This window comes from Heterodontus francisci, chromosome 5, assembly GCF_036365525.1.
Source record: "Heterodontus francisci isolate sHetFra1 chromosome 5, sHetFra1.hap1, whole genome shotgun sequence".
Classification (NCBI taxonomy): domain Eukaryota; kingdom Metazoa; phylum Chordata; class Chondrichthyes; order Heterodontiformes; family Heterodontidae; genus Heterodontus; species Heterodontus francisci.
Window position 1 is genome coordinate 74,623,666 of NC_090375.1, and position 12,211 is coordinate 74,635,876.

Consider the following 12,211-nt stretch of genomic DNA (forward strand, 5'->3'; position numbering starts at 1 on the left):
GATCAAGGACAGAGGCTCTGCAATCTCCTCCCTTGCTTCCCAGAGAATCCTAGGATAAATCCCATCTGGCCCAGGGGACTTATCTATTTTCACACTTTCCAAAATTGATAACACTTCCTCCTTGTGAACCTCAATCCCATCTAGCCTAGTAGCCTGAATCTCAGTATTCTCCTCGACAACATTTTCTTTCTCCACTGTAAATACTGACGCAAAATATTCATTTAACGCTTCCCCTATCTCCTCTGATTCCACACACAACTTCCCACAACTATCCTTGATTGGCCCTCATCTAACTCTAGTCATTCTTTTATTCCTGATATACCTATAGAAAGCCTTAGGGTTTTCCCTGATCCTATCCAATGACTTCTCGTGTCCTCTCCTTGCTCTTCTTAGCCCTCCCTTTAGATCCTTCCTGGCTAGCTTGTAACTCTCAAGCGCCCTAACTGAGCCTTCACGTCTCATCCTAACATAAGCCTTCTTCTTCCTCTTGACAAGCGCTTCAACCTCTTTAGTAAACCACGGCTCCCTCGCTCAACAACTTCCTCCCTGCCTGACAGGTACATACTTATCAAGGACACGCAGTAGCTGCTCCTTGAATAAGCTCCACATTTCGATTGTTCCTATCCCCTGCAGTTTCCTTCCCCATCCTACGCATCCTAAATCTTGCCTAATCGCATCATAATTTCGTTTCCCCCAGCTATAATTCTTGCCCTGCGGTATATACCTGTCCCTGCCCATCGCTAAGGTAAACCTAACCGAATTGTGATCACTATCACCAAAGTGCTCACCTACATCTAAATCTAACACCTGGCCGGGTTCATTACCCAGTACCAAATCCAATGTGGCATTGCCCCTGGTTGGCCTGTCTACATACTGTGTCAGAAAACCCTCCTGCACACACTGGACAAAAACTGACCCATCTAAAGTACTCGAACTATAGTATTTCCAGTCAATATTTGGAAAGTTAAAGTCCCCCATAACAACTACCCTGTTACTCTCGCCCCTGTCGAGAATCATCTTCGCTATCCTTTCCTCTACATCTCTGGAACTATTCGGAGGTCTAAGAAGAAACAACAGAGACTGGATAATCTAAATGGTACAATTTTGAGGGAGTTTGCAAGAGCAGAGGGACCTGGTGGTACATATTCACAAATTCTTGAAGGTGGCAGGGCAAGTTAAGAAAGTATAAGGATACAACCTTGTAAATAGGGACATTGAATACAAAAACAAGGAAGTCCTTTACAAATCACTGGTCAGGCCTAAGATGGAATATTGTGTAAAATTCTTGGCACCACACTTTAGGAAGGATGGCAAGGCCTTAGAGAGGATACAGAGGAAATTTGCCAGGATGATAGCAGGGATGAAGGACATCAGTTATATGCAGAGGTTGAAGAAGTTAGGATTTTTCTCCTTAGAGCATGTTAACTTTCTGTGATTCATGTACAAGGACACCCTCTGAATACCAACATTTCCCAGTCTCTCACCATTTAGAAAACATTCTGCTTTTCTATTTTTCTTTAGAAGTGGATAACTTCACACTTCCTCACATAATATTCTATCTGCCATGTTCTTGGCCCACTCACTTAACCTGCATATATCCCTTTGCGTCCTCACAGCTTCCTTCCCAACTAACGTTGTGTAATCAGCAAACTTGGATTCATTGCGCTTGGTCCGCTCATCTAAGTCATTGATATAGATTGTAAATAGCTCAGGCCCAAGAAATGATCCTTGCAGTATCTAATAGAAGTATTCAAAATTTTAAGCGGTTTTCATAGAGTAAATAGAGAGAAACTGTTTCCTCTGGCAAGTGTTTCGGTAACCAGAGGTCATAGATTTAAAATAATTGACACAAGAAAGAGAGGGGGAATGAGGAGAATGTTTTTCATGCAGAGGGTTGTTATTGATCTAGGACTCACTACCTGAAAGGGTAGTGGGATCCTCTTTCTTTTGGGCCTCCTTATCTCGAGAGACAATGGATACGCGCCTGGAGGTGGTCAGTGGTTTGTGAAGCAGCGCCTGGAGTGGCTATAAAGGCCAATTCTGGAGTGACAGGCTCTTCCACAGGTGCTGCAGAGAAATTTGTTTGTTGGGGCTGTTGCACAGTTGGCTCTCCCCTTGCGCCTCTGTCTTTTTTCCTGCCAACTACTAAGTCTCTTCGACTCGCCACAATTTAGCCCTGTCTTTATGGCTGCCCGCCAGCTCTGGCGAATGCTGGCAACTGACTCCCACGACTTGTGATCAATGTCACACGATTTCATGTCGCGTTTTCAGACGTCTTTATAACGGAGACATGGACGGCCGGTGGGTCTGATACCAGTGGCGAGCTCGCTGTACAATGTGTCTTTGGGGATCCTGCCATCTTCCATGCGGCTCACATGGCCAAGCCATCTCAAGCGCCGCTGACTCAGTAGTGTGTATAAGCTGGGGGTGTTGGCCGCTTCAAGGACTTCTGTGTTGGAGATATAGTCCTGCCACCTGATGCCAAGTATTCTCCGAAGGCAGCGAAGATGGAATGAATTGAGACGTCGCTCTTGGCTGGCATACGTTGTCCAGGCCTCGCTGCCGTAGAGCAAGGTACTGAGGACACAGGCCTGATACACTCGGACTTTTGTGTTCCGTGTCAGTGCGCCATTTTCCCACACTCTTTTGGCCAGTCTGGACATAGCAGTGGAAGCCTTACCCATGCGCTTGTTGATTTCTGCATCTAGAGACAGGTTACTGGTGATAGTTGAGCCTAGGTAGGTGAACTCTTGAACCACTTCCAGAGCGTGGTCGCCAATATTGATGGATGGAGCATTTCTGACATCCTGCCCCATGATGTTCGTTTTCTTGAGGCTGATGGTTAGGCCAAATTCATTGCAGGCAGACGCAAACCTGTCGATGAGACTCTGCAGGCATTCTTCAGTGTGAGATGTTAAAGCAGCATCGTCAGCAAAGAGGAGTTCTCTGATGAGGACTTTCCGTACTTTGGACTTCGCTCTTAGACGGGCAAGGTTGAACAACCTGCCCCCTGATCTTGTGTGGAGGAAAATTCCTTCTTCAGAGGATTTGAACGCATGTGAAAGCAGCAGGGAGAAGAAAATCCCAAAAAGTGTGGGTGCGAGAACACAGCCCTGTTTCACACCACTCAGGATAGGAAAGGGCTCTGATGAGGAGCCACCATGTTGAATTGTGCCTTTCATATTGTCATGGAATGAGGTGATGATACTTAGTAGCTTTGGTGGACATCCGATCTTTTCTAGTAGTCTGAAGAGACCACGTCTGCTGACGAGGTCAAAGGCTTTGGTGAGATCAATGAAAGCAATGTAGAGGGGCATCTGTTGTTCACGGCATTTCTCCTGTATCTGACGAAGGGAGAACAGCATGTCAATAGTCGATCTCTCTGCACGAAAGCCACACTGTGCCTCAGGGTAGACGCGCTCGGCCAGCTTCTGGAGCCTGTTCAGAGCGACTCGAGCAAAGACTTTCCCCACTATGCTGAGCAGGGAGATTCCACGGTAGTTGTTGCAGTCACCGCGGTCACCTTTGTTTTTATAGAAGGTGATGATGTTGGCATCGCGCATGTCCTGGGGTACTGCTCCCTCGTCCCAGCACAGGCATAGCAGTTCATGTAGTGCTGAGAGTATAGCAGGCTTGGCACTCTTGATTATTTCAGGGGTAATGCTGTCCTTCCCAGGGGCTTTTCCGCTGGCTAGGGAATCAATGGCATCACTGAGTTCCGATTTGGTTGGCTGTATGTCCAGCTCATCCATGACTGGTAGAGGCTGGGCTGCATTGAGGGCAGTCTCAGTGACAGCATTCTCCCTGGAGTACAGTTCTAGGTAGTGCTCAACCCAGCGGTCCATCTGTTTGCGTTGGTCAGTGATTATGTCCCCCGATTTAGATTTGAGGGGGGTGATCTTCTTGATGGTTGGCCCAAGAGCTCTCTTCATGCCATCATACATTCCTCTGATGTTTCCGGTGTCTGAGGCCAGCTGAATATGACTGCATAGGTGTTGCCAGTAGTCGTTTGCGCAACGCCTAGCTGTTCTTTGTGCAGTACTTCTGGCTGCTTTAAGTGCTGCGGATGTTAAATCGCTGGGGGCTTTCTTGTAGTTCAAAAGTGCAATGCGCTTAGCGGCTATGACAGGTTCCAGCTCTTCATTATGAGATTGAAACCAGTCTGCATTTCTCTTCGCACTTTTGCCGTAGGTGGTCAAAGCTGACTCATAGATGGCGTCTCTGATATGGGCCCACTTGGTCTCAGCATCCCCTGTGGGAGTGTTTTGAAGGGCTGTTACAAGTGAATTTAGAAATTTTTGTAACAGCTGTGGGTGAGAAATTCTGCTCGTGTTGATGCGCGGGCGGCCCTTCTGCTTGGAATGATGCAACTTCTTTGGTCTGAGTCTAACCTTGCTGCACACCAGGGAGTGGTCGGTGTCGCAGTCCGCACTGTGGAAGCTGCGTGTGATTTGAACACTGTTTAAGGCGGCTCGCCTTGTGACAATGAGGTCTAGCTGGTGCCAACGACGTGATCTTGGGTGCCTCCATGAAACCTGGTGACAGGGTTTAGTGTGAAAGAACGAGTTGGTGATGCAGAGGTTATGATAGGTACACAACTCAAGCAGTCTCTGCCCGTTCTCATTCATCCTTCCAACGCCATAGCGCCCAAGGCAGGAGGGCCATGAGTCATGGTCGGCCCCAACCCTGGCATTAAAGTCCCCCAGCAGGAATAGGTGTTCGGTGTTGGGGATGCTGCTAATGATGTTATGGAGTTGTTCATAGAACTGGTCTTTAGCTTCAGGTGCGGAACAGAGTGTTGGAGCATAGATGCTGAGTAGGTGTACTGGACCAGAGGTGGTGAGCAGTCGGATGGACAGTATGCGTTCCGAGCCATTTGAGGGAGGCTCTATCATGCTGAGCAAGGAGTTTCTGATGGCGAAGCCCACTCCATGCTGTCTTGGTTCTTCAGGATCCCTGCCCTGCCAGAAGATCAGATTGTAGGAACTTTCAAAGGCAATTGAACATGTTTTTGAAGAGAACTAATTTGCAGGGATATGGAGAAAAAGCTGCCATGTGGGAATAAATTGGACTGCTCTTTTAAAGAGCAGTAACAAGCATGATGAACCTATGTTGCAAGATTCTAACACATGTGAACAACAATATCTGTTATTGTGATTTCTTCATTGATGATTGAAAAAGAAAGCAGAGATTATTTATTGAGAATACATTTCTGTTTATTGTTGGCGGAAATTCATGAGAACCTAAGAAACAGCAGGAGTAGGCCCTTTAGATCTCCGAGTTTGCTCCACCATTCAATAAGATCATGGCGGATCTTCTACTTCAATTCCACCTTCCCACACTATCCCCATATCCTTTAATTCCCTTAGTATCCACAAATCTATCAATTTCTGTCTTGAATATATTCAACAACTGAGCATTCACAGCCCTCTGGAACAGAGAATTACAAAGATCCACAACCCTTTGAATGAAGAAATTTCTCCTCATCTCAGTCCTAAATGACCAACCCCTTATTCTGAGACTGTGACTTCTAGTTCTAGACTCTCCAGCCAGGGCAAACACCCTCCCAGCATCTACCCTATAAAGCCCCTGAAGAATTTTATATGTTTCAATGAGATCACCTTTCATGCTTCTAAATTCTGGGGAATATAGGCCCAGTCAACTCAAGCTCTCTTCCTAGGGCAATCTCCTCATCCTAAGAACCAGTCTAGTGAATCTTTGTCACATTCCCTCAAGGCTATTTTATCTTTCCTTAAATAAGGAGACCAAAACAGTGTACAGTACTCCAGGTGTGGTCACTCCAAGGCCCTACACAATTGCTGTAAGACTTCTTCATTCTTATACTCCAGTCCGTTTGTAATACAGGGGTGAGAGTGACCAAAGACCAAAAGGTCTGAAAATTAGTGGCCGAAGACAAAAAAGTCTGAAATTTATTTTGATAAGGAATCATGTAATTATAGCACTGTTCATGATATGTAATGGATGCAAATGCTTCCAGCCACTTCAAATGTGTAGAAACATTAGTTTTCCCTTTGTTTACCTTCGATTACCGTCAAGACAGTGGAACAATTCATTTGTATAAAATCACCAAAATGACCTCAGCATTCCAACATTTCAACATTTAGTACAGTCAGTACATCATAAAATTTACTTCGTCCTTCATAATTACAACACCTGAACTGTCAGTTCCAATTTTTTTTAAAGCCTGCTGGAAAACCAAAGAGCTACCCTGAAGATTGGAAGCAGCAGTTCCTACTTGCAGCAACTGTTAGTGAAACTGACAGTTCTGATTTTTTTTTTTAAAGCTGGTCTTTTGGGTCTGAAGGTAGGAAACTGCAGGGGTGTCCAACCTATTCGCATGAGGGGCTGCATTACCATTTTTGTCCTACATAGGCGGCTGGTAAGCAAATTTCAGAAAGATAAAGGCATTAGAACATTATTTTACTATTAATCAAAACAACAAAAAATGTGCATTTTTGTGAACACGCTTTAAATCAGAAGACTAACTTCTTAACTTACTTTCTGGTCACTATGTTGAACACTGATTTAGTGAGATATGTGGCATTGTTTTTTCTTGCACACACATTTGATGCAGTGACGCAGAGTATTTGCTGATGACACAAAAATTAGCCATGTAGTTAATAGTGAGGAGGAAAGCCGTGGACTCCAGAATGATATCAATGTTTTGGTTGAGTGGGCAGAAAAGTGGCAAATGGAATTCAATCCAGAAGTATGAGGTATTGCATTTGGGGAGGGCAAATACAGCGAGGGAATATACAATAAACAGGAGGATATTGAGAGGGGTAGAAGAAGTGAGAGACCTTGGAGTGCATGTACACAGGTCCCTGAAGGTGGCAGGACAGGTGGATAGAGTGGTGAAGAAGGCGTATGGATTGCTTTCCTTTGTTGGCTGAGGTTTAGAGGACAAAAGCAGGGATGTGATGCTGGAACTATATAGAGTGTTGGTTAGGCCACAGCTGGAGTGTTGCATGCAGTTCTGGTCACCACATTACAGAAAGGACATAATTGTTCTGGAGAGAGTACAGAGGAGATTTACAAGAATGTTGCCAGGGCTTGAAAGTTGCAGCTATGAGGAAAGATTGGATAGGCTAGGGTTGTTTTCCCTGGAACTGAGGAGGCTGAGGGGTGACTTGATTGAGGTGTACAAAATTATGTGGGGCCTAGATAGAGTGGACAGGAAGGACCTGTTTCCCCTGGCGGGGAGGTCAGTTGCCAGGGGGCACAGATTTAAGGTGATTGGTAGAAGGATTACAGGGGACATGAGGGGAAACGTTTTCACCCAGAGGGTGCTGAGTGTCTGGAATTCACTGCCAGGAATGGTGGTAGAGGCAGAAACCCTCAATTCTTTTAAAAGGTACCTGGACATGCACCTGAGGTGCTTTAACCTGCAGGGCTATGGACCAGGTGCTGGAAGGTGGGATTAGTTTGGGCAGATAGTTTATTCGGCCTGCGCAGACACGTTGGGCTGAATGGCCTCCTTCTGTGCTGCACTTTTTCTATGGTTCTATTCCGAATAAATGTCCATCTGTCAGGAGTGATCTTGATCGCACTCTTTTCCTCCTCTCTCGCTCTCCCCTCTCTCTCTGTCTCTCTGTCTCTTTCTCTGTCACTCTCCCTTTCTCTCCGTGTCTCTCTCTCTACCCACCTCTATGTCTCTCTCTCCTTCGCTCTTTCTTTTTCTCTCTTTCTGTGTCTGTCTCGCACCCTCTCTCTGTCTGTCTCCCTCTCTCTGTGGCTGGTCTCTCTTTCTGTGTGTGTCTCTCTCTCACCGCACCACCACTCCCCTCCACCCCCCCCCCCCCCCACCCCGTCTCTGTGTCACTGTGTCTCTCTCTCTCCCCCTCTGTCTCTGTCTCCTCCTCTCTCTGTGTCCTCCTCTCTCTGTGACCCCCTCTCTCCCCACCACCCCCTCCCCCTCCACTGCACCCCCTGCTCCCCGAGCCAGTGCTGGATTAAAGGGCAGCCTGAATTTCTCTGTGTGCTCTCTCAGCGCCGCTCCACCCACTCTGGCTGTGTGTTTACCCGCTTCCTCCTCTCCCCTCAGCCTCTCTCTCTCCCTCTACCTCCCCTCCCCCGTAACAGCCATTCCCGCTCATTCATCGAACCGTGCGGAAACAGCAGGGGCGGCCAATCCCAGCGCAACTGCACTGCGAACTGCCAGTCAGCTCTCACCCCAACCAGGCAGGCTGCTGTCAGTCACAGACACTCACCAATCACAGACAGGGCTGGGACGAAAGCTTTGGCGGCCAGAAGAAGCCAATGGTGGATTCCCAAACCCTAATGTCGGAAATCCACCATTTGGTGCAATTTTCTCATCCCTGGTGATAAGGCTAACACACCCTTTGCTTTCCTAATTTCTTGCTGTACTCGCATGCTAACTTTCTGTGATTTTGTTTTACTCTTTCATGGGATGCGGGCATCGCTGGCTAGGCCAGCATTAATTGTACTTGAGAAGGTGGTGGTGAGCTGCCTTCTTGAACCGCTGCAATCCTTGGGGTATAGGTATACTCACAGTGCTGTTAGGAAGGAAGTTCTAGGATTTTGACCAAGCGACAGTGAAGGAACGGTGATACAGTTTCAAGTCAGCATGGTGTGTGAATTGAAGGGGAACTTGCAGGTGGTGGTGTTCCCATGCATCTGCTGCACTGGCCCTTCTAGGTGGTAGAGGTCACGGGATTGGAAGGTGCTGTCAAAGGAGCCTTGGTGAGTTGTACAATTCATGTACAAGCACACCCAGGTCCCTCTGAATGCCAACATTTTCCCGTCTCTCACCATTTAAAAATATTCTGCTTTTCTATGTTTCCTTCCAAAGTGGATAACTTCACACTTTCCCACATTATATTCCATCTGCTATGTTCTTGCCCACTAACTTAACCTGTATATATCCCTTTGCAGCCTCTTGGCGTCCACCTCACAGCTTACCTTCCCACCTAGCTTTGCCAACTTTGTTTAATCAGCAAACTTGAATACATTACACTCGGTCCCCTCATCTAAATCATTGATATAGATTGTAAATAGCTGAGGCCCAAGCACTGATCCTTGCGATACCCTGCCAGTTGCAGCTTGTCAACTTGAAAATGACCCATTAACTTCTACTCACCATTTTCAGTTCTCAATCCATGCTAATATACTATCCCCAATCCCATGTACCCTAATTTTATGCAATTACCTTGTGTGGCACCTTATTGAACGCTTTTATGAAAATCCAAATATACTACATCCACTGGTTCCCCCTTATCTACCCTGTTAGTTATAACCTCAAAAAACTCTAACAGATTTGTCAAACACAATTTCCCTTTCATAAATCCATATTGACTCTGCCTATTCATACTATGATTCTCTAAGTGTTCTGTTACCATGTCCCTAATAATAAATTCTAGCATTTTTCTCCTACTATTAACTGGCCTGTAGTTCCCAGTTTTCTCTCTTCCTTTTCTGAATTGTGGGGTTACATCTTCTACCTTCCAATCCATGGGAACTGTTATAGAATCTTGAGAATTCTGGAAGATCAAAATCAATGCAACCACTATCTCTGTAATGCAGGTCATCTGGTCCAGGGGGTTTGTCGACTTTAAGTCCCATTAATTTATCTATTTTTTGCAATATTGCTAAATGTTAGGTTATTTATAGCTCTCCTGCCTTTGCTGCAAATCATTTTGCTCAATAAAATATCATTTGAAGACCCTGATCCTTAGCCAATATGATTTCATTGCTGGACTAAGGTTTGTATTCTCTTATAGAATTTAATAAGGCCTTATAATGCATTGAAGTTATTTCTTAAAATGAATGCATAGCTTCACTCACCTGTGTGAGGTTGCCTAAGACTGGTTCTGCTGTTTGTTGAAGGAGCATTTGATTTACTGGGCCAAGTCCTGTGAACAAAAGGAAGTTTATGAAAAATGCTTCAGTTGTATCTAAATGAACAATGAATCTCAAAGAACAAATACTTCACAGATGTACTACAATTACATTTTTTCAAAACAGCAAGATATGAAATATTGCTTTAGGTTCCCTAGAGAAATGTGTTATGTTTCATACCCCAAGCATGAAGAAACTAGACTCACGATTTGTGTGTGTGTATAGGCTTTATTCAAGTTGGCTGCCCAGATCTGTCTTAGTTTCACTTTTGGAACCACGCCCCTTCAGGGTTGACTGACAGCATAGGGAGCAGCCTTAGAAACACAGCACAATCAATCACTAAGCAATCAAACACAACATATTTTCCCACTTGTAGACTAAGGAGCTTATTTTGAATTAAACCTTCGTAAGCATCAAACAGGTATATATTGAGTCATTTCTTAGAGTAGGTTTGTTCCTCTAAGTACACAAATAATCTTCAAGATATGGAGGTCTCCTTTATTGGCACTGAGATCGACGAAGACATGGTTGTGGTTCAGCGTGATCACCTTGATGAGGTAGATGATCAACTTCAAAATCACAGATCAGAAAAGGAAATTTATCCTCGTAGTCACAATTGTCAAAATCGCCAGGTCTGCTTGCAATCAGGTGTCTCGCATTCCACTTGGTGTTGTCATTCAAGAGCTAAACGTTGGTACCGAGCATCTGCTTGAACTACTTAGGTCATGACAGAGACGACATGAGCTTGTGATTACGATCTGGATGTTTGATGCAAGCCCCATCTCCGACTGCGAATTGTGGTTTCCTTGTGCATATTCACTTATGAAGTACCTTGTCACTTGGCAATTTCTTCTGCTTTTGCTCTGACATTCGTATTGGATGGTGGTGACGGCTGAAGAATGGTCAGTGGCATGCAAATCATTCAGTGTCTTTCCGGTCAGAGAATGTGGGATGGATCGATATGTACGAAGTAGGATATGAATGGATTGTTAAAACTTTTTGCCTTCTGACATGCTGGCTCTCAAACTATCCTCGATCACCCTGTTGAAACATTCCATTCCACCATTTGACTGTGGGCTATGTCACAAAGTCAGATGGTGGTGAATTCTGTAGCTTGCTAGGAACTCAGTGAACTGAGAGTTTCCTTAGAGCAGAGAAGGCTGAGGAGGGACATGATTGAGGTATACAAAATTATGAGGGGCATTGAAAGGTTAGATAGGAAGAAACTTTTTCCCTTAGCGGAGGGGTCAATAACCAGAGGGCATAGATTTAAGGTAAGGGCAGGAGGTTTAGAGGGGATTTGAGGAAATGTTTTTTCACTCAGAGGGAATCTAGAATGCACTGCCTGAAGAGATGGTAGAGGCAGGAACCCTCACAACATTTAAGAAGTGAAACGCCACAGCATACAAGGCTATGGGCCATGTGCTGGAAAATGGGATTAGAGTAGTTAGGTGCTTGATGGCCGGCACAGACATGATGGGCCGAAGGGCTTGTTTCTGTGTTGTATAACTCTATGACTATGACTCTATGACCGGAAATAAACTGCGGTCCATTGTCCGTAGTGATAGTCTCTGGCAAACCCCACTTTGTAAACAACTTGTCTAGAATGTCAATGACCGAAGTTGTGGTTATGAAGTTTGTGGTGGCGATTTCTGGCCATTTGCTATGGTATCATGAACAACAAGCAAAAAATGTTGATTGCTCGGGGATGCATGCACTTCTCTGAAAATATCTACTTGGAGTTGTTGCCATGGTTTTGTTGGCTCTGGGATTGATGCAGTTTTCCATTCAGTAATGCCAAGGAATGATGCCAACTCTTTTGCATTAGATAGGGTTGGAAGCACATGAACAGTTTTGGAATTGTCGTATGTCGGCTTTACTCCAGCCGCTGTCACTTTGTACCCAAGAAAGTCAATCTCAGATGCCACAAATATTCATTTGTCCTTGTTGAGTGTCAAATCGTGTTGTGCAAGTCTAGTAAGCATCACGGATAACTGCTAATCGTGTTCTGCTTTGTCCCTTCCATGGACGATGACGTCATCGAGAAGGTTGAGCATCCCCTCAACATCTGACAAGACAGAAGAGACAATCTTCTGGAACGCGCTGGTGCTGAACTTAGTCCATAGGGCATTCTGCAGTACTAAAACATGCAGTTATATGTAACAAAGGCTGTAAGACGTCAACTTTGCTCCGCTAATGGTATCTGAAGATAGCTCCGTCGCTTGAAAGCTTCATGAAGACTGTGGAGTCATGAAATAATACAAATAGTTCTTGGATCATAGGCAGTGGGCACTTGTATGGAATATTTGCTTTATTGACTGACTTAAAGTCA

The 12,211-nt window shown here is 45.2% G+C and overlaps 1 protein-coding gene across 2 annotated transcripts in view; it reads right to left on the reverse strand.

The window, feature by feature from the left end:
- Window positions 1-12,211, reverse strand: part of cnbd1 (cyclic nucleotide binding domain containing 1) — a 222,977-nt gene that overhangs the window by 37,231 nt on the left and 173,535 nt on the right. For both annotated transcript variants that reach the window (XM_068030845.1, XM_068030844.1), the window contains one exon: window positions 9,826-9,893. In XM_068030845.1, the coding sequence (XP_067886946.1) occupies window positions 9,826-9,893 (68 nt within the window). The remainder of the gene's footprint in view (window positions 1-9,825; window positions 9,894-12,211) is intronic.